A 17,518-nucleotide genomic window follows, 5' to 3' on the forward strand; every position below is an offset into this window, starting at 1 on the left:
CACGCACTTTGCTATTCTAGGTGTCCCTCTCTGAATGAGAGGAGTTGTGAGTTGTGCAGAGACCACGCAGCCTCCCTTTGGAGGACGGGTCATCCTGCTGCTTCTTTGCATAGGGAGCAGTTGAGGGCTCCCATCCTATCCAAGGTTAAAGCAGATATGGGGCAGTGGGGAGGTAACAACATCATGGTGGGCAGCCCTTTCTGTGGGTATTTGTTTTACAGGCTCTTGCAAGCGCACTGGTGAAATGGATTTATTTCTGAAGATACACATATTGAATGTCGAGGAAACATTTTCTCTCCAGCTTAAATTGGGCACCCTCACATGCAGTGTAATGTAGTGGGGAGGGGGAGAGAAGAGGACTTCTGGGTCTTGCAACAAATTGTTGCAGCATGGAGTGCTGCAGTTTAGTGGTCCAGGCAGCCAGCTATGTCTTTTTTTCAAGCTACTCCATTCCATTCCTCCTCTGCATCCTGGTTTTCTGTTCCTTCCCATAACAGCATTCCATGGCAATTGAGTAGGCTCAAGTCCTCCTTGGGCTATTTTGGCGACTTCCAGCCCAACCTCCTTGGGGATTCCCCCCCCTATTTTTCTTGTACTTCTGCCAACCTTGGGGTTCCTTTAAGCTCACCCTCCTGTGCTTGGATGGTGCAGTCTTGGCTACATAATGGTTTGACACTCGCCTCTGAGCACCGGAAACAGAAGGAGCAATGAGGCTGATGACCTGTAGCTCAAGGCACCGATTTTGCCTGCATTGGCAGGGCCCCTTTCAACTTGTAGAATCCTTTTTAAAAGCCAACCAAAGCAGTGACAATACAATGTGGCAGTGAGTTCCACAGCTTAACTATCCCTTGGGATAAGTGCTAATTGCGTGGGTCTGTGTGGGGAGGTGTCTGCCCTGAACCTGATGCCAGTCGAATCGATAACAGATAACACCCCTCCCCACATGCCTCAAAATTTCATAAACCTCTATTCTACCTTTCTGGGACTGAGAGGAGCTGTAGCCCAATGTCCAGAGGGCACCGGGATGGCAAAGGCAGCTCTACCCTCTTCTCCACGTTAACGTAGGGAAAGTGTTGCTGTTCTGCACAGGGCCCTGCTTTCAGGCTTCCCACAGTCATGTGGTTGGCCTCTGTGAGAACAGGATACTTTGACCTGATCGATCAGGGATCTTCTCTAAGCTAAAAAGCCCCCCAGCGCTTTGGCCTTTTCTGAAGGTGCTCACCATTTTTGAGTGCTTCGGCTCAAACTGTCTCCATGAGGTTCATCAAGCGTATCTTGTGCCCTAGCGTTTTGCGCAGCTCCAGTTTCTACAACTGACACGACACCAGACTCGGTTCAATTTCGTTTTTTCTTTTCAAAGTCCCGTTTTACAAAACAGCACACACACCCCAATTCCACCCCGCCCCACCCCAGCATCAGAAATAAAAACACCGGTAGTTTTGACATATTGTCTCCCAGCAGGGTTAAGAAGCTTCAGAGTTCCTCTCCTCCTACGTCAGCCTCAAGGCTTCCCCTTCATGTCTTTGGAGCCAGTAAGCTGTTCCGCGCAGGACGCAGTTCCCTTGGTTAGCTCTAGAGGGCACTGGTCAAAATGGAGACACCGCCCCCCTCACGGCGTGTGTGTGTGGGGGGGGCAACGTGGCCAGCTTAGGTTGTTGGGGGCCCCTCACAACAAGGTGGCCTGCTCGAACCGCTCGCCCCCCGGCTTCCGGCCAGAGCCCAGCTTCTGGCGGCGTTGCTGAGTAGCCTCCCGGCGCCGGCGGTAAGCCAGGAATTCTTCGCGCAGGGCGGCACAGCGCTCCTCAGGGCTGGGCAAGGGCACCGGGGAGCTGGACCCATCTAAGGCACCCACTGACTGGGAGTTCGAGGGCGAGCCGCTGCTTTCGCTGGAGGTCTTTGAGCCTGCGAAAAGGAGGGGGGTGGGAGAGCAGTCAGAGGGTGCAAGGCAAGAACAAGCTCTCTCCAAGGGGGGTGGATATATGGCAGAGAAATGAACCTTAACCAACATAAGCACACCCCAAGTCACCAACACAGATGCTCAGTTGTAGAGGATCTGCCGTGTGAGCGGAAGGCCCTGGGTTCAATCCATGACATCTCCAGGTAAGAGCCCCCACCTTTGGACAGGCGCTGCCAGTTAGTGTTGCCAATGCTGAGCTAGATGGACCAATGGGTTTGACTCAGCAGAAGGCAGCTTCCTATGTTCCTACTCTGTTAAGGGAGAAGGGCCGTAGCTCAGTGGCAGAGCACCTGCTTTGCATGCAGAAGCATCTCCGGGTAGGGCTGGGAATGCCCACCCCCTGAAACCCTGCAAAGATGGTGCCAGCCTTTGCTGACAATATGTAAAGCACCTGGCTTCCTACAAAGATTTCTGGGAACTGTAGTTTACATTTCCCACCATGCTGGTGCAATTCCCACCATGCTGAAACTCCCCCCCACCCCAACAGTTGACAGGATTCTATTGGGGAAGATGTGTGGTTTAAATGTATGGTGTGTGGATAATACTCCTTTCCTGTCCAAGAGGATCCGATGGTCAGTCCAGAGCCAGAGGGACATCGCAGAGAAGCTGCCACCTGCAGTTCAGTGGTTTGCCACATGGGGCAGCTGTCCACAAATCACTCGCTCTCGACATAATCTCTCTTCCTGGACACCATGAGGGCTAGTAACCTGGCTGTGCTTTAATGAAGGCTGGGATACTGAGGAGGCCTGGTAATGCATGTTGTACGCCTCTGCATACTTAGCATAAGCCTCCCTGTGGGCTCCGATGAGGCACCATGAAACAAGGACACATTTCTTATGGCCTGGTGTCTGTGGCAGCAGAGGGAGGCTGACATTAAGATTCCAGCCCATAACAACCTGCCCCACATTAAAATTCTGAACCAAGACGAGCTAAATTCAAAAGCCTGTTCTGCTGTTTTCGAAATAATGCACGCATCTACTTAACGTTGCACAAATATATGTATTTCTGCTTCTGCTCATCTGTGGCCTCCTCCCCCCCAACACCCCACCCCCAATGCTTACTCTGCTTCTCCAACTCCTGTGCCGCAATAGTGGAGACCGGCCTTTTGGGGTTCCCACTCCGATAAAGCTGCAGCGCATCCAGCAGGTCAGACTCCAGGGCGAACTCAGAGTCCCATTCATAGTTCTCGTCCACAGATGTGTTCCTCCTGGAAGCGATAAAAGGGGAGTGAGATACTGGTGTGTGTGTGTGTGTAAGGAAACATGGAGGCCAAAAAAAGAGGAAGAGGGTGGGATCCTCTCCACCAGACTGTTTGCAGTGCTGCCCATTTGGACTGGTTGGGTGGAAAGCAGGGAGTCCAACAGGAAGCGGAGACAGAGCCAATGGCAGGCAGAACCAGCTCAAGTCTAGTTTCATCCCACCCTCCTTGTCTTGAATTCTATAAAGGCAACACTGACAGCCACTGGACAGACTGTTAAAAGTGAAAAGGCAGGCAGATGGCGGAGGACAGAGTGAGGTCAGTGGGGCAGTGCCTGCCCCATTCTATAAATTTGCTTATATATTGTGTTTTCCGCAAGTAAATCTGTGTTCCAAGCAGTGCACGCAAAAATAGTAGCAGTACAGTCACAATACATTGTAAGACATGTAACATTACTGCAACGTAACACTAATAAGAAATAATAATCAATTAACACTTCATTTAACATACACATTTACGTAAACATACAGCTTACCAATAGGACAAGTTAAAAGTATCCATAATCAATTCTTCCAAATTGATCCCCCTCCACTGCCTGTTTGGGTCTTTTTTCTTTTAAATCTTATTTACCCCCCCCCCCCAAAAAAACCTTTACAGAGTTTAATATATACCATAAATTACTTTATTCATTGACTTCCCATCTGCCACTTCCATGATTTCCAGATTTACCCTTAAATGATTCATATTTCACGTATGACATTCAATATATCCATTTTAACGTATTTATTTTAATGATTAATGCTGTTGCTCCTATTTCACGTCTTGCTGTTCTAGTTTGTTTGGATCTTTTTCTGCTTCCACAGCTTACCAGCGTCTGTTTAAAGGAACATCTCCTCCCACCCCACTTCAAGAACAGAATGGCAGAGATACGGGGGGTAGGCTTGTATATTGCAAAGATCCATGGAATAGGGGTGGACTCAGTGCACAGAGCAGACCCCATTATGACAGGAGAGCAGGCACAGGGTTGGGGAACCCCAGGCCTTGGGGCAAAATGTGGCCCTCCAGGCCTCGCTATCTGGCCCTCAGAACTCTCCCCATGCTGCTTCCTTCACCGGATCTGCTTTGCACCCTCCTTGGGTGCTTTTGCCTGGACGCATTGTCCTTGAACTCTGATAATGCCTCTTGTTGGTTTGGATGCAGGGCACAGACGAGTGCAGGGATGTGCAAAGGTAATCGAAAAGAAAACGACCTACAAATGTAAATTCTATACCTGTTGCTCCATTCCCCTTCCCCTCTGGCTTCACCCACTGTAGGTATGTGGCCCTTGGAAAGGTGCTTAGAAGGGAATGTGACTCTTGGACTGAAACAGGTCCCCCATCCCTGTAATACCAGGTGAGTCTAATTCCAGATGGCCATGGAAAGGCAGCTGCTCTCCAGGCTCTCAGGCACAGGTGATGGGAAAGACTCTGATCTGCTGATTTATGTATTTTTTTATACCTGTTGCCTTCTGTATGCCAGGCAGGTGCTCCACCAGTGAGCTATGTTCTCCCTTAGAGCATAGGAAGGTGTCTGGGTCCAGTTCAGATTCTTTGCTCCTGTAACCCAGTATTGTTTACTCTTGACTGGCAGTTTCTCCCCTGTCCTGCTGCTCCTCGAACCTTTTGTAATCGGATATAGCAGGGATTGAACTGGGGGCCTTCTGCCTGCAGAGTATAGGTGCTCCACCACCAAGGCATGGTCCCTCCCCCCACCCCCACCCCCCGTATTGCAAAGGACCTTCGGATGGTACAATGAGTCCCTGGGTGGAGACGTCTTGCACCCTGACCAACCTCCAGGTTTCAAATGGTTGGGCTCAATTTCAAAAAAATTACGTTTAAAAGAATGCACAACCTGGTGAAGACTTTGGAAGGAGGTCTTGTGAAATAAGAAACGGGCGAGTTTGGAAGGTCTAAAAAAAGCAAAATTAACACGGAAAGGATGTTTAGAAGGGAGGCTCCATCCTGTGGACACAGAGAGTATGGCAGGTGTGTGTCCTGCTTCCTCACATCCTATTCTGCCTGCCTGCTGAAGCTGGAGAGCCTAAGAAGATAGGAAGCTGCCCTATACTAAGTCAGACCAGCAGTCCATCTAGCTGAGTATTGTCTACACTGACTGGCAGCAGCTCTCAGGGGCTTGAGACAGGCGCTTGTCCCCAGCTCTACCTGCAGAAACCAGGGGTTGAACCTGGAGCCTTCTGCATGCAAGGCAGATGCCCTACCAGTTAGCAGCGACCTTTCCCCACAGCAGCTTTTTCACTGGGGACAGAATTTTGTTTGCATTGGGCTCCTGTTTTGATTTCTTCTGCAGTCTCTTAGCCGCTTAGGGTTGCAGAATTAAGACCCTGAGAGGGCTTTAAATGTGGAAAGGAAGGGAAAATTCCTACCACGGCTGCATTCTCATGTGGGGCTTATTGCCTTAGTTTTACTGGTTATAACCTCTTGAAATCCCATTTATTCCTCACTCCAGCTTTTGCAATTTCATCTGGCATTGTCTCTCTGCTTCCAGGTCTCGATGCACAGTCGTAACGGCTAGAAACTTTTTAATTTGCTAGATGTGTTTCCCTCTGGCTCATCCTTTGCGAGGTGCTTACTTGAGGCCCCCAAGCACTCTTCCAACCCACCAGAGCACCCCAGGGAAACTGCAGGCCTAGTTCACCTCCGCTCCCTTGCCAGCCCTCTTGTCTCACCTTTTACTGATGGGAACCACCGAAGGGTCCTTTTTGAGCCTGCATTCTTCTCCCGCGGAGCCGCTTTGCCAGCCGGTCATTTCTGCAAAGGGGGAACTGAGGTAGCTGCCCGCCAGCGAGGGAGGTCTCAGGAAGGACACACTGCCTCGGCCGCTGCTCTGGCTGGTCAGGCTGCCCCTCGGCAGCTTCTCGGCAGGCGGCCCGGCCGGGGGAACGTCGGCGGGCGACTTGTGTCTCTCGGGGGGCAGAGACTCTGGGAGCTCCTCCGCTGCGTGGAGCCAGTGAGGCTCTGAGGGGATGGCTGTGTAGGCAAGCTCTGCCTGCCTGCTGTCCATGGGCGGCTGGGGTGGTGACAGCACCTCCACCCAAGGCCCTGGTTCCTTGGGTGAGGGCGTTTCCGAAAAGGAACTGAGGTAACTTGGGCAAACCGAGGTCCCGGGAAAGGCAGCCTTAGCCGGGCCTGTGTTGGCGTGAGGGAGCCGGAGGAGAGATTTGGCCAAGGCCTGTACCTGAGCAGAGTCTAGATTGGCTTGCGTATCCATGTAGGCTGGACACACGGTTCTGTCCTCATCCCCCAACCCAGTGAGTTCAGTGCTGCCCAGAGCCTCATGGAGGGCTGGTTTGGAAGGTTGCTCCTCTTCCTCCTCCTCTTTTTCTTCTTCTTCTTCCTCCTCCTCCTCCTCTTCCTCTGGAGGCCAGTCACCATCCACATTCATCTCCTTGAAAAAGGGGAGACTCAAGTACTGCAGAATCCCACTTTGGGCTGAGGTATTTGCATGGGCTTGGCTGCTCGGGGGCTTATGGCAGGTTGGCGAGGAAGGGGTTGGCGGGGAAGATGAGGAGGCGGCAGTGGCGGGCCCGTCGACGTGCCCCTCGGGGCTCTGGGTGGTGGTCTGGGCACGCTGCTTGGTAGCCCCATACGGCATGGTCGCCACTGGGCTGATGTTGACAATGCACAAGGGCTCGGCCTCCTCCGTTGGGCTGCTGCTGCTGTAGTCGAAGTAGCGTCCCTGGCGGTAGCCGGAGGCCTTGGCTTCGCGGCGGGACCGGCTGGCGCTCTTGGACCTCAGGGGGACGCTTTTCTGCCAGACAGGCTCTTCAGGCCTAGGGGGGGAGTAGACCTGCAGGTAAGGCTCCAGCTGGCCCAGGCTGCTCTCCGAAGAAGCCAGGGACAGGGAATAGCGTTCCAGCATGGCCGCCAAGCGTTCCCGAGGTGGCGCTTCGCTCTGCACCACAAAGCGACCGTCGGGCCCACGGCAGATGCGCTCCAGGGGTAGCGGCTCCCCGACGTGGCTCTCGTAGAGAGTGTATCTGGAGCTGTTCCTCACATTGCCACTGGTGATGTTGAGGCCTAAGCTGGTGCTGGTTTTTTCCCCCCACAGCAGGGAGCGGCGAAGGCTCTGATACGGGGAGGCCTGGAATTTCATCTTCACAACGCTGTCTGGGCTAGCAGTGCCTGTAGAATTTCTGGAGCGGGGAGAAGCCCAAAAATATATTTGTATTGGTCAGCTGGCAAGAGATTTGGTCCTGTTTCCTCCAACCCCGGCCCCAGGGTTCCCTAAAAGCTGTCAAGAACAGACGCCCCCCTGCCCACAAGGGAGGACGGCCAGCCTCGCAGAGATCGAGCTGCACAAGGCAGGATGCAGGCTGCGGCAAGCAACAGGACGTGCTCTAGGTGAGACCACAAACTCAGGATCACCAAGTGGTCCGCTGTACCACTTTTTGTAGCTGCACTGAGAAAACTAGCACGCTAAAGGAAGATGAGGCTCTATATCTTCTCCCTGACAAGCTGGATTTCTCCAGGCAGGCAGGTTTGACTTTTAAAAATTAAAATAAAAAAGCAGGAAGTGTCTTTCAATAAGTGATTGTTCATACCAGCTCCACAAACGCATGTGAATATACAAACTTCCAAGGGCCTTTCATCAATTTCACCAGGATAAAAATGTCTTTCTTGATCCCAAATATGGCAATTGGACAGAATTTGAAAGGGAGCTTGAGAAACCTCTGGGGTGAGTGAGGGACTCTACATTTGGCATCAGACATGGACAGAACGCTATTGCTGCAGATGATTCTATAAGCCAAAAAGGCATTTAGGCCTATGCTCATGCGGTACCAGGTGCAACATTCAGCTTACTGAGAATCAGTGTTCTCAACTATTATTATTTTTAAGAGGGGTTTCAAGTCCTTAGCGTTGCTAAGTGCATGTGTGGGGGGAAATGCCTTGCAAAATTTTGGAACCCAGATTGCCATTTTGTGCTTTGCACAGCAACCTCGCTATGACCAGCAAATATGTCCAAATCATGCAGATTTTTTAAAATGACAGAATTTTGCAAAATGCGTACTTAGCCAGTTCCTACAGGCCACAGGATTCAGCTTTGAAGGTCACAGAACTTCTGCGCTTTTGCATTTGTGAGTGTTGGATTCACAGAACATACATGCAGTGTGTATATAACTAGGATTGTGGTTAAGAAGATTCCCACCAAAGGCAGCTGCACCATGAGCTTTCACAGTTCAGATTACTATGCTGGGACTAGATAATAGTAATGATCAGACATATTGCAGCTCATATGGTGGCTATGGAATATGGACAAGAATTTAAACTGATGCAAGTGGACTCTTAATAATTTGCTTTTATTATTTTGATTGGTTTGTTATCAGTTCTGTTTCAACCTGAATACCAATCACTGGAAACAACAGTGGGAGAGGGCTATGGCACTCACGTCCTGCTTGCCTAATGTTGGAAGCTGCTTTATATTGAGTCAGAATATTGGCCATCAGAGTCACTCTTGTCTACATGGACTGGCAGTGGCTCTCCAGGTTTTCAGATGGGGAGTTTCTCCCAGCCCTACCTGGAGATGCCAGGGATTGAACCTGGGACTTTGTACCTGCAAGGCAGATGCTCCACCACCGAGTTATAAGCCTTGCCTGTTGTGGGACTCTGTTTTTGCCGTCCTGTGGAGCCCTGCTGTAGCATTTCCCTTTCCCACCCCTCTAGACACTTCATCCCTCTCCCCCTGGCTGTGGCCTGCAAAACACAGGGGGGGACTGAGCAGAAGCAACAAGGGAAGGAGCTGCAGGGTTGGCATGAGTGGGAACAGGAAGTGATGTCATGCAATGGCGTGACTTACTGTGAAGGCAGAAGCTTCTTGTTGGGGGAGAAGACGGTTGGTGGATCTGGAAGGTCACGAGAACATAAAGGGGAAATCACACGGAGAGCAACTCAAAAAACAAAAAAGAAGTGACAATGAAAGGGGACGGGACGACTGCCACGTCACGGCCAACAGACAGATGCACGCACACACATGCCCCTGTCAGCCTCAAACTTGCCCTGACCCCCACTCCCTTCCAGCTTCGGTTCCAAGGACCACCTCCCTGTCCAGCTCAGAAAACAAGCAGGATTTTCTTTTTCCTCCTCCTCCTTTTTAAAAATGCAGTCCCTTGCAGCTTGCAAGCGACTCTGGTCATGCAGCGGCACAAATTGTGAGAGTGGAGGACTGCACATCTTCTGTGGTCACAGACATCAGCATCGGGCATAGGATTCAACCCTCTTGAGGATCCCAGCTATTACTTAAGACACAAAGTTTCTAGTCTTTAAGGATGCAAAGACTGCAAGGGTGTACTGTATGTGTGTGTGTGGCACTCCTCCTCAGGTGCTGAGAAGGGATTTAATGTGGCAGGGGTGGGTTTAGATGTTGTTGCATGTGTTACTCCTCTCCCCACTGTCCCCCTTGGAAAAACAGCAAACTGAATTACCTAGGAAAGAAAGCCAATGAAGGCAATTTGCTTAATGCGAGAATAGAGCGGAGAATCTACCTCCTCTTTTAGAATTTAAGTTACCTTGATGGCAAATTTTGCCCCCACCCTGGACAGGGTATTCTGTCCTAGCTAAAAGGTTAGAACAGAAATATGGACCACCTTGCAAACTCTCCTGCAGCCTCTCCACCCCTGCATTTGCCTTGCTTCCTTGAGTTTTTGTCTGGCTGGAGTGTGTCCTTTACCCCTGATAATGCCTCTTGCTTGTCTGGATAGAGGAGAGAGGAGCAAGCGAGCACATGTAGAAACTAGCCTTCTGCCCAAAGGTAAAATTGACATTTGTGGCTATTTCCATTTTTTTGCATCTGGTGTTGTCCCTGCCATCCCCCCTGGGCATGTGGTGCCTGAAAGGTTGTCCAGAACAGATTGGAGCCATCAGGCTGAAGAAGGTTCCTCACCTCTGGGATAGACCCATGTGGAGAGAAATACTGGTAAGTAAGTGGACTCATGCAATAGGCTGATAAAAACGTGCCACCTTGTCTCAGAACTCCTAAGGGCAGCACAGTGAAAACTGGCTGGCGGCAGGTTCTGGATATTATCCAATGACAAAGTGTGTCTGTATGCAAAGTGGAATTAACCCAGGCTTCCTCAAACTCGGCCCTCCAGATGTTTTTGGCCTACAACTCCCATGATCCCTAGCTAGCAGGACCAGTGGTCAGGGATGATGGGAATTGTAGTCTCAAAACATCTGGAGGTCCGAGTTTGAGGAAGCCTGACCTTCTGCAACTCATTGCCGTGAGGCAGAAACTTTGAAGAAAGAATTTTAGATTTATTCATGGAGGAGGAAGAGGTCTTTCGATGGCTTTTGGACGTGATGTGTACATGGACCCTCCATGTTCGGAGGTAAGAAGATGACAAATACACGGGGGGTGAACAACTGGGGAGTGCTTCTGCAGCCACGTCCCACTTGGGGACTTCCAGGATGCTTCCAGCTGATTTGGGGAGGTGCAGAATGCAACTGGTGTAGCTCAGACCTGGGCCTGCTTCCTTCGATCACTTCACTCCAATCTTGTGCCTTTCTCACCGGCAACCAGTTTGTGTCCAAGCCCAATTAGAAATGCTGTGTTTGGCCTTTGCAGTCTGATGGTGGGAAACCTATGGCCCTCCATATGTTGTAGACTACAACTCCCATGATCCCTGACAATTGGCAGTGCTGGCTGGGGCTGATGGGAGTTGGAAGGGATAGAGATTGCTCAGCTGTGCCTCAAAAGGTTTTTGGATGCAGGCTATCACCTCCCATGGAAAGCTACCTATGTACAGATCCTCAGTGGTGGCCCTGTAGAATATCTCATCACCCTCTAAGCTGCAGTAATTGGGCACACAAGACGGGGCCTTTTTGGTGGTGGCACCCCAGCTTTGGAACTCTTTGCCCCTGGAGGTCCTTCTGGCCATCTCTCTGCCTTCAGGTGTTAGCTTCAAGTTCCCTTCATGTGCTTTTGGCCTGGGATATGACTCTTAGCTCTACAGTAAGCTTTTAGTGGAACATGGCTGCTGTTGTTTCCATCTGCAGCTTAAAAAAAAATCCATTGTATTCTTGTTTCTTATTGGTCGTGTGTATTTTTATATTTTAAAAAAACCCATATTGCTAACAATTGCATACAATTGCTAACTGCTTTGGGGGTCCCATGTGCAAACATACAAAGTTGGGAGAGAAGAAAAAATATTTTGATAACCAAATGTTTAAAAGCTAGATTAGGTGAATTCCACTCACCTCACCCCTTTTCCAAGGTAATGAAAAAAGAAGCTGAAGGAGGACCTTAGCAACTGCTTTCAGGTGAGACAGGAAGGGGAGCTTGAATTGATTCTGTTTGGGATCTTGCTTAGTCTGCTTTTGCTGCTACGTCTTGTAACAAGGGCTGCCAACATGGCACCCATGGGTGCAGTGGTGCTCTTGAGGTCTTTCCCAGCTGCCCACAAAGCCCCTGAACCCCTCCTGCTTACTGACAACCTTGGTCATGAAGTGATGACCATGAAAAGTATGCTTTGTCTCTTTCTGTTTTGGGAGCTCATATGGGAAAAATTGCAGAGAGCTGCCGCAGGAAGTTGGAAGAGTGGCGCTCTGCCCCAATTGCTATTTCAGCTCTATGTGCTTTTATTTGGAAAAGCACAGCCTGCATGAATGTGCTTTCTCTTTTTCTGCCTCTCAAGGGGGAAGGGGGAGAGAAGTGAATGGAAGGGCATGCACTAAAAAATCCAAATGTGCCCACAAAGTTTTTAAAAAAGGGTGGCGACCTCTATCCTATGAGTTGCTTTCCAGGCTTTAAAATAAATAAATGAAGAGATATTATTTATGCCACACTTTAAATAAATAATATTTTTTTAAAAAAGGAAAATCCCCGGTAGATAGCAAACCAGGGTATCCACAATGATAACTGCTAGAAGCAAACTCAAATGTGCCAAAACATAGCAGCTCTTAAAAAAATTAAGCCAGATGCTGTTGCCCGAATGGATTGTGCGAATCTGTGCACGCTTTCTTATTCTGCATATTAAAAGTGTCTCCTATAAATGCAATGGTGGGATCCTCAGAAGGCTGGATTCTGCACCAGACACCATTTTCTGCAACCACTTTGTAATACACAGGGTCTTTACTGTTTGCCTCACAAAATCATTGGGTGGTATTCAATGCTAGTCCTACTCAAAGTAGACCCACTGAAGCTAATGGCCATGACTAACGTAGGCCTGTTCATTTCAGTGGGCTACTCTGAGTAGAATTTAGTTGAATGCAGCCTATGGAGTTGGGACAGTGGAGGTTGTGTAGACCAACCTTGTCCAGCTCAGTGCAGAATCTGCAGAGCAGGATGCAATGACAGCATCCCTGGCAAATGGCTGCCCGGCCTCTGCTTAAATACTGCCAGCATGGGTGAGCCTGCTGTCACCACCTGAGGCAGCCTGGCCCACCATCGAGATTTATTGTAGTGGTCAATTAAAATCTGTGCCCTGCCATTTCTACCCATTAGCTCAGCGGCGGGGACTCTTTTCTGGCCAGTGGGCCCAATCCTTATCTCCCCACCCCTGTAGAGATGCAGCCCACCAGCCAATCACTTAGCATTGCTATGACATCAGATGTGCTTTGAAGCCCCGATTATCAGGACTTCAAAGCGCAGTGTGGAGCTGTTTAAAAGCCCTTTTGCAAACAGCCCTGCATTGCCCTTTAAAACTTCAGAAAACAGGTTTTTAAAGGTTCAAGGAGCAGCACTGGGAGGGAGAAGTGGTTTCAATGGGACCAGCAGAGAAATGATCAAAAGCTCACTTTAAGCTCCCAATTGTTCCTTTCACATCAGGTGCAAAACGGGCAGATGTAACTTGCCCCAAATGGTGCAGCAGACCAAGTTTGGCTCACGGGCTGGAAGTTCTTTATCCATGTTATTAGGTCTGGTCTCGCCCTCTGGGGCGACAAGAGAACATGTCTGCTCAGACTTTCTGTGCGCCAGCTCCTTACCTTGCCTGCGTTTGCGGAGGCGGGCAGCTCGCCTCTGGTTCATGATGCAAGCCGCCATTGTGCTGAAGATGACAGCCGTGCTGAGAAAGCAGACCCCGCCAATCACTCCTGCCAACACTGGCTGGGGCAGGAGCTCAGGGAGCTGGGTGCGGGAGGGATACACCTCCATGCCTGGTGGGAAGAGGGGGAATGCCACACTGTCACAACGGCAAGGGTAGGAAGAAACCTCGACATGGGGGAAGAATCGCTGTAGGAGCCCTGTTGCATCAGATCACAAGGACTTTTAAATTGCAAATTGACATGGAAATACTGGGAAAATGAGAAACCGAGAGAGTCATTCATCCCTTCTAATAATAAGAGTGACATTTTAAAGGAGCTTTCAACAGCTCCGGTGGCCTCCCGCAAAGTGAGCTAATCCTGAGGCTGCTGCAGGTTTTGCTGCCCCCTCTCTGGCCCTTACCTATTGTGGAGACATTGACCGTGTTGCTGGGGTCACTGATGTAGCTGCCAGCAAAGGCCACCAGGCGGAACTCATAGAAGGCGTCCTACAATGCAGGGGGGGGAGGGAGGAGGAGAAAAAGCAGGGGTACACCGTGAAAACCCTCTTATGGTCACTGCGGTCACACTGTAAACCCCTCTCCCACTTAACAGCATCAGAAGGGGTATCATTTTGCTTAACTAGTTCCACATTTTGACAGTCCCAAGGAAAGGCAGGGAGCTATGCAGTGCCCTGAAGTCAATGGAAATCCCGGCCAACCTGATTCCAGCTTTTGATATTTTGACACACTTTCAGGCAGCCATGAGGACTAGAACCTTGGTCATTCCTTTTTTTTTTAAAGTAAAAGCTGGTTCTCGGAAACTGTGAAAGCCAAGCTTTTGATTTGCCTCACTCAGCCATGGTCCCCTGCATAATGCCGGTGCTACTGGGGTTGCTTTGTAGATAATGACATAGGCAAGTGCTGATAGGGCAGAGTCTGGTTAACACGCTAACCTTTCAAAACTGTATCTCTGACACCCTTCTGAACCCACCTTGATTAGCCCAGGCACCAGGAGCTGCGTCTCAGAGCTGGAAATGGATCCGTCGAGAACCTCCCAGCCTCCCTGGTCTTGTCGCAGCTCCAGGGTGTAGCCTGTTAGAGCCACAGAGAATTGGAATGGGGGCTCCCACAGGAGGAGGACCCCCCGTGTGGTCTCGTTGGCCATCAGGGATTGAGGTGGGGATAGAAAAATCTGTGAGGTTGTAGATGAGGGGTTGGGCGGCATGGTGTTCGTTGGGAAACCTGAGGAGGAGGAAGAGGAGAAGAGAGAGAATGGGTGTTGAAACTGTGCATTGTTCCTTTAAGGGAATAGTTTGGGAGTGACACATTGCTGAACAGAAGGAAAGGAGTCCTGTGCCTCTCACCTAGTGGCACGGTGGTGACGATCTCACTGAAGGGACCGCTACCCAGCTTGTTCTGGGCCAAAACGCTGAACTGGTAGCTGGTATCTGGCTGCAGATTCTCCACCAGGACGTGGGAGGCCCCAACAGGCACAGGCAGTGAAACCCAGTCATGGTGAGGGCGATTGAAGCGTTTCAACCTGTGTGGGACACAGAAATGGAGGAGAGGCTGCAGTCACTGAGAAGAATCCAAACCAGAGACAGAAAAGCCCCTGTGGTTTCGAGTAGAAGGCAGAAGGAACTTGTGAGCTCCTGGAAGAAGCATTCCAGTAACATTTATATTTTATTAATCCATTCACTCGGTTTATCAGGCACCCGATGGATTACAAGAGTTGTCTGGGCAACGTATAAAAGCAAAAGCAACCTAGAAACCCATTGCAATAAAAGAAAATGGGAAAGCAGCAATTGAGACAACCATAAAAATTAGCACTTTTTTAAAAGCGAGAGATCAAGCAATGACAGCATTGACAAAATTGATCTGTTGGAAGAGAGTAAATAAATGTTCCGCAGAGCTATAACAACTATATTAATTCCACATCATAAATTTAATTTAAAAGGCTTGATTATTTTTTTAAGTCTTTGTCTGGTATGCAAAAGACATTAAAACAGGGATCACTGCCCATAACCGTCAGTGTGCCTGGCATGACCTCCTATAGTACCCATGGAAGGTTTCAGTAAATGTTCCCTGAAAAACTACACAGTGTATGAGGGGCAGTTTGCTCTTCCTGCTCCTGCACTGGCTTAGCCTCTCCTACACTGAACACAAACAAACTAAACTTGCCCACATTTCTTTGGGTGCCTGGACAGGATGCCCCCCTTTCCGCTCTGAGGGAGGTGGAAAGAGCATTTACTTGTGAGTAAGTGTAACTGTGATTGATATAGGTGCCTTTCCCCCCACTGAGAAAGCAGCTGAGGGAGAGGGGGCATCCTTGTCCCCATCCTGTCTCTCTCTCTCTCCCCCCCCCCAGCACTTTTGGGCACAGCTGCCATTTGGGGCCTAGCGCCCACAGCCCCCTCTCCAAAATCCTAACCGAGGACTCACAGCGGCGTATACCAGATGCTGAACCTCTGGAAGTAGCCCCCGTCAAAGCCTGGCTCCCAGGTGATGTTGACAGCCTGCTGGAGAGGCAGCACTGAGACGTTGGCCACTGTGTGGGGGCTGGTGCCTAGAGTTCACGAGAGAGAACAAAAAGCAGAACTGAATTAGCTTGACATGAATGGGATGAGGCTCAAAGGGGTTTTGTGGGTGGTAAAATCCACAGCAGCAGCAGTTTTATCAACTAGCACCCCCACCAGCCCCTCCAACATTTGTTTTTTAAGGATTAAACCAGGTGCACAGAAAACTTCCTTATGGTCCATTAAGCCCGGTAGTGTCTGCTCTAGCAGGTGGGGAAGGGTCTTTTCCATCACTTCTGACCCAATCCCTTTTTAACTGGAGATGTCCAGGATTGAATCTGGACTCTTCTACATGCTCTACCACTGAGTTATAGTCCCTCCAGTATAGGAAGCTGCCGATTACACTACATCTTGCCAAGTACTGGCTGAGCCAAGTGGGAGAAGCTCTCGAACAGACATCTTTACTCATTGCCTGCTACCCGATCTACCTGAGACACCACAAATTTAACCGAAGACCGGCTTGTGATCTACCACAGAGCTATGGCAGTTTTCTCGCCCTGCTCCAGATGCTTGCCGAGCAAACCATGCCTAATAAACCATATCAGGTTTGCGTGCAATGACAAGCCATAGTTAGAACAAGCCAAGGTTCATAAGGCAAAAACAAACCATTGTTTGTTGGAACAAACCACGGTTAAGCTACCGGTCAAAGAAACCATGGTTAAGCCATACAAAACATGGCTTAGTACTAACAGGCAAACCAAGCCAATATGTGTACGCATACACATTGCCCTCCCATGAAAGATGCGGCACACTCAAAATAGTTCTTCAATGCATTTCTGTACAGTTTGTTTAATTCTGTTGCGCTCTGAATGAAGTACGCACCCAATACGTAGACAGTGGTTGCAGTGCTGATGCGGGCCACACCGTTGTTGGCGGCGCATTCCCATAAGCCATGCTGCTCCTTGGTCAGTGGGCGCAGGACCAAGCTGTTGTTCTTGTCTACCTGGGCATTGGCTAAGTCCTTACTGCCCATCTGTGTGTGGAGGCACCAGAGATATGTTAGCAAGCTGTTCCAAGACCTCAGGGGAAATCGGGGCCCTGGTAACTATACTATGGCTGAAGTCAGTTTAAATTGAAATGTTGCCAGTTACTTTTAAATTTCCTTCAAGTTCTCAAATATATTGCAAGGGGTTGGACTAGAAGATTCTTTGGGTCCCCTTCCAGCTCTATGATTCTATATACTAGTAGGTATAAACTGAGAAGGTGCCTAGCTAAAAGGTGGAGCTCTCAGTAAACCAGCCAGACTTAACAGGGAAGCCTCTCAGCCTGCCTGACGGCTCCTTCAGTCTCAGTGTTATCTCAGCAGAGAGGAGGAGGAGAAGGAGGATGGGGACAAAACTAGAATAAAGTTGTCTCCGCCTCTCACTGGCTCTGGCTCTGCCTCCTGTTGGCCTCCCACCTGGCCGGTCCCAATGGGCAGCAGCCACCACCGCTGCACAGCCTATCTAGGATCCACCTCTTGTTTATGCAAAGAGCCACCTCACCTTTGTCCAAGAGATGACGGGCAGGGGGTCACCTCTGGCAGCACAGGGGATGAGCAGCTCCCGCCCCACCTCCTGAAAATACTCCTCCTTGGGGCGCAGGCTGAACGTGGGAGGGTCCTAGGCCGTAAAACACAACACATATTTGGCATCCGAAACAGGCAAGGGTTGGCCACAGTGAACACAGGATGCTTGACTAGATGACCCAGCAGTCAGTCTCTTCCTATGCTCTAACACACACACACACACACACACACACACACACACAAACATGGCTGTCTCCACCACTCA

The 17,518-nt window shown here is 49.9% G+C and overlaps 1 protein-coding gene across 4 annotated transcripts in view; it reads right to left on the reverse strand.

The window, feature by feature from the left end:
* Window positions 1–1,458: 1,458 nt before the first annotated feature.
* Window positions 1,459–17,518, reverse strand: part of IGSF9 (immunoglobulin superfamily member 9) — a 62,330-nt gene continuing 46,270 nt past the window's right edge. For 3 of the 4 annotated variants that reach the window (XM_033174112.1, XM_033174114.1, XM_033174111.1), the window contains 11 exons: window positions 17,231–17,347; window positions 16,569–16,719; window positions 15,613–15,736; window positions 14,535–14,710; window positions 14,162–14,412; window positions 13,593–13,677; window positions 13,133–13,303; window positions 9,009–9,099; window positions 5,881–7,347; window positions 3,019–3,164; window positions 1,459–1,902 (listed from right to left, as the gene is read on the reverse strand). In XM_033174112.1, coding sequence (XP_033030003.1) covers window positions 1,667–1,902; window positions 3,019–3,164; window positions 5,881–7,347; window positions 9,009–9,099; window positions 13,133–13,303; window positions 13,593–13,677; window positions 14,162–14,412; window positions 14,535–14,710; window positions 15,613–15,736; window positions 16,569–16,719; window positions 17,231–17,347 — 3,015 coding nt within the window. In that variant the 3' untranslated portion in view covers window positions 1,459–1,666. The remainder of the gene's footprint in view (window positions 1,903–3,018; window positions 3,165–5,880; window positions 7,348–9,008; window positions 9,100–13,132; window positions 13,304–13,592; window positions 13,678–14,161; window positions 14,413–14,534; window positions 14,711–15,612; window positions 15,737–16,568; window positions 16,720–17,230; window positions 17,348–17,518) is intronic. The other variant, XM_033174113.1, reaches the window with a different exon arrangement.

Source organism: Lacerta agilis, chromosome 17 (genome assembly GCF_009819535.1).
Source record: "Lacerta agilis isolate rLacAgi1 chromosome 17, rLacAgi1.pri, whole genome shotgun sequence".
In the NCBI taxonomy this organism is placed as follows: Eukaryota; Metazoa; Chordata; class Lepidosauria; order Squamata; family Lacertidae; genus Lacerta; species Lacerta agilis.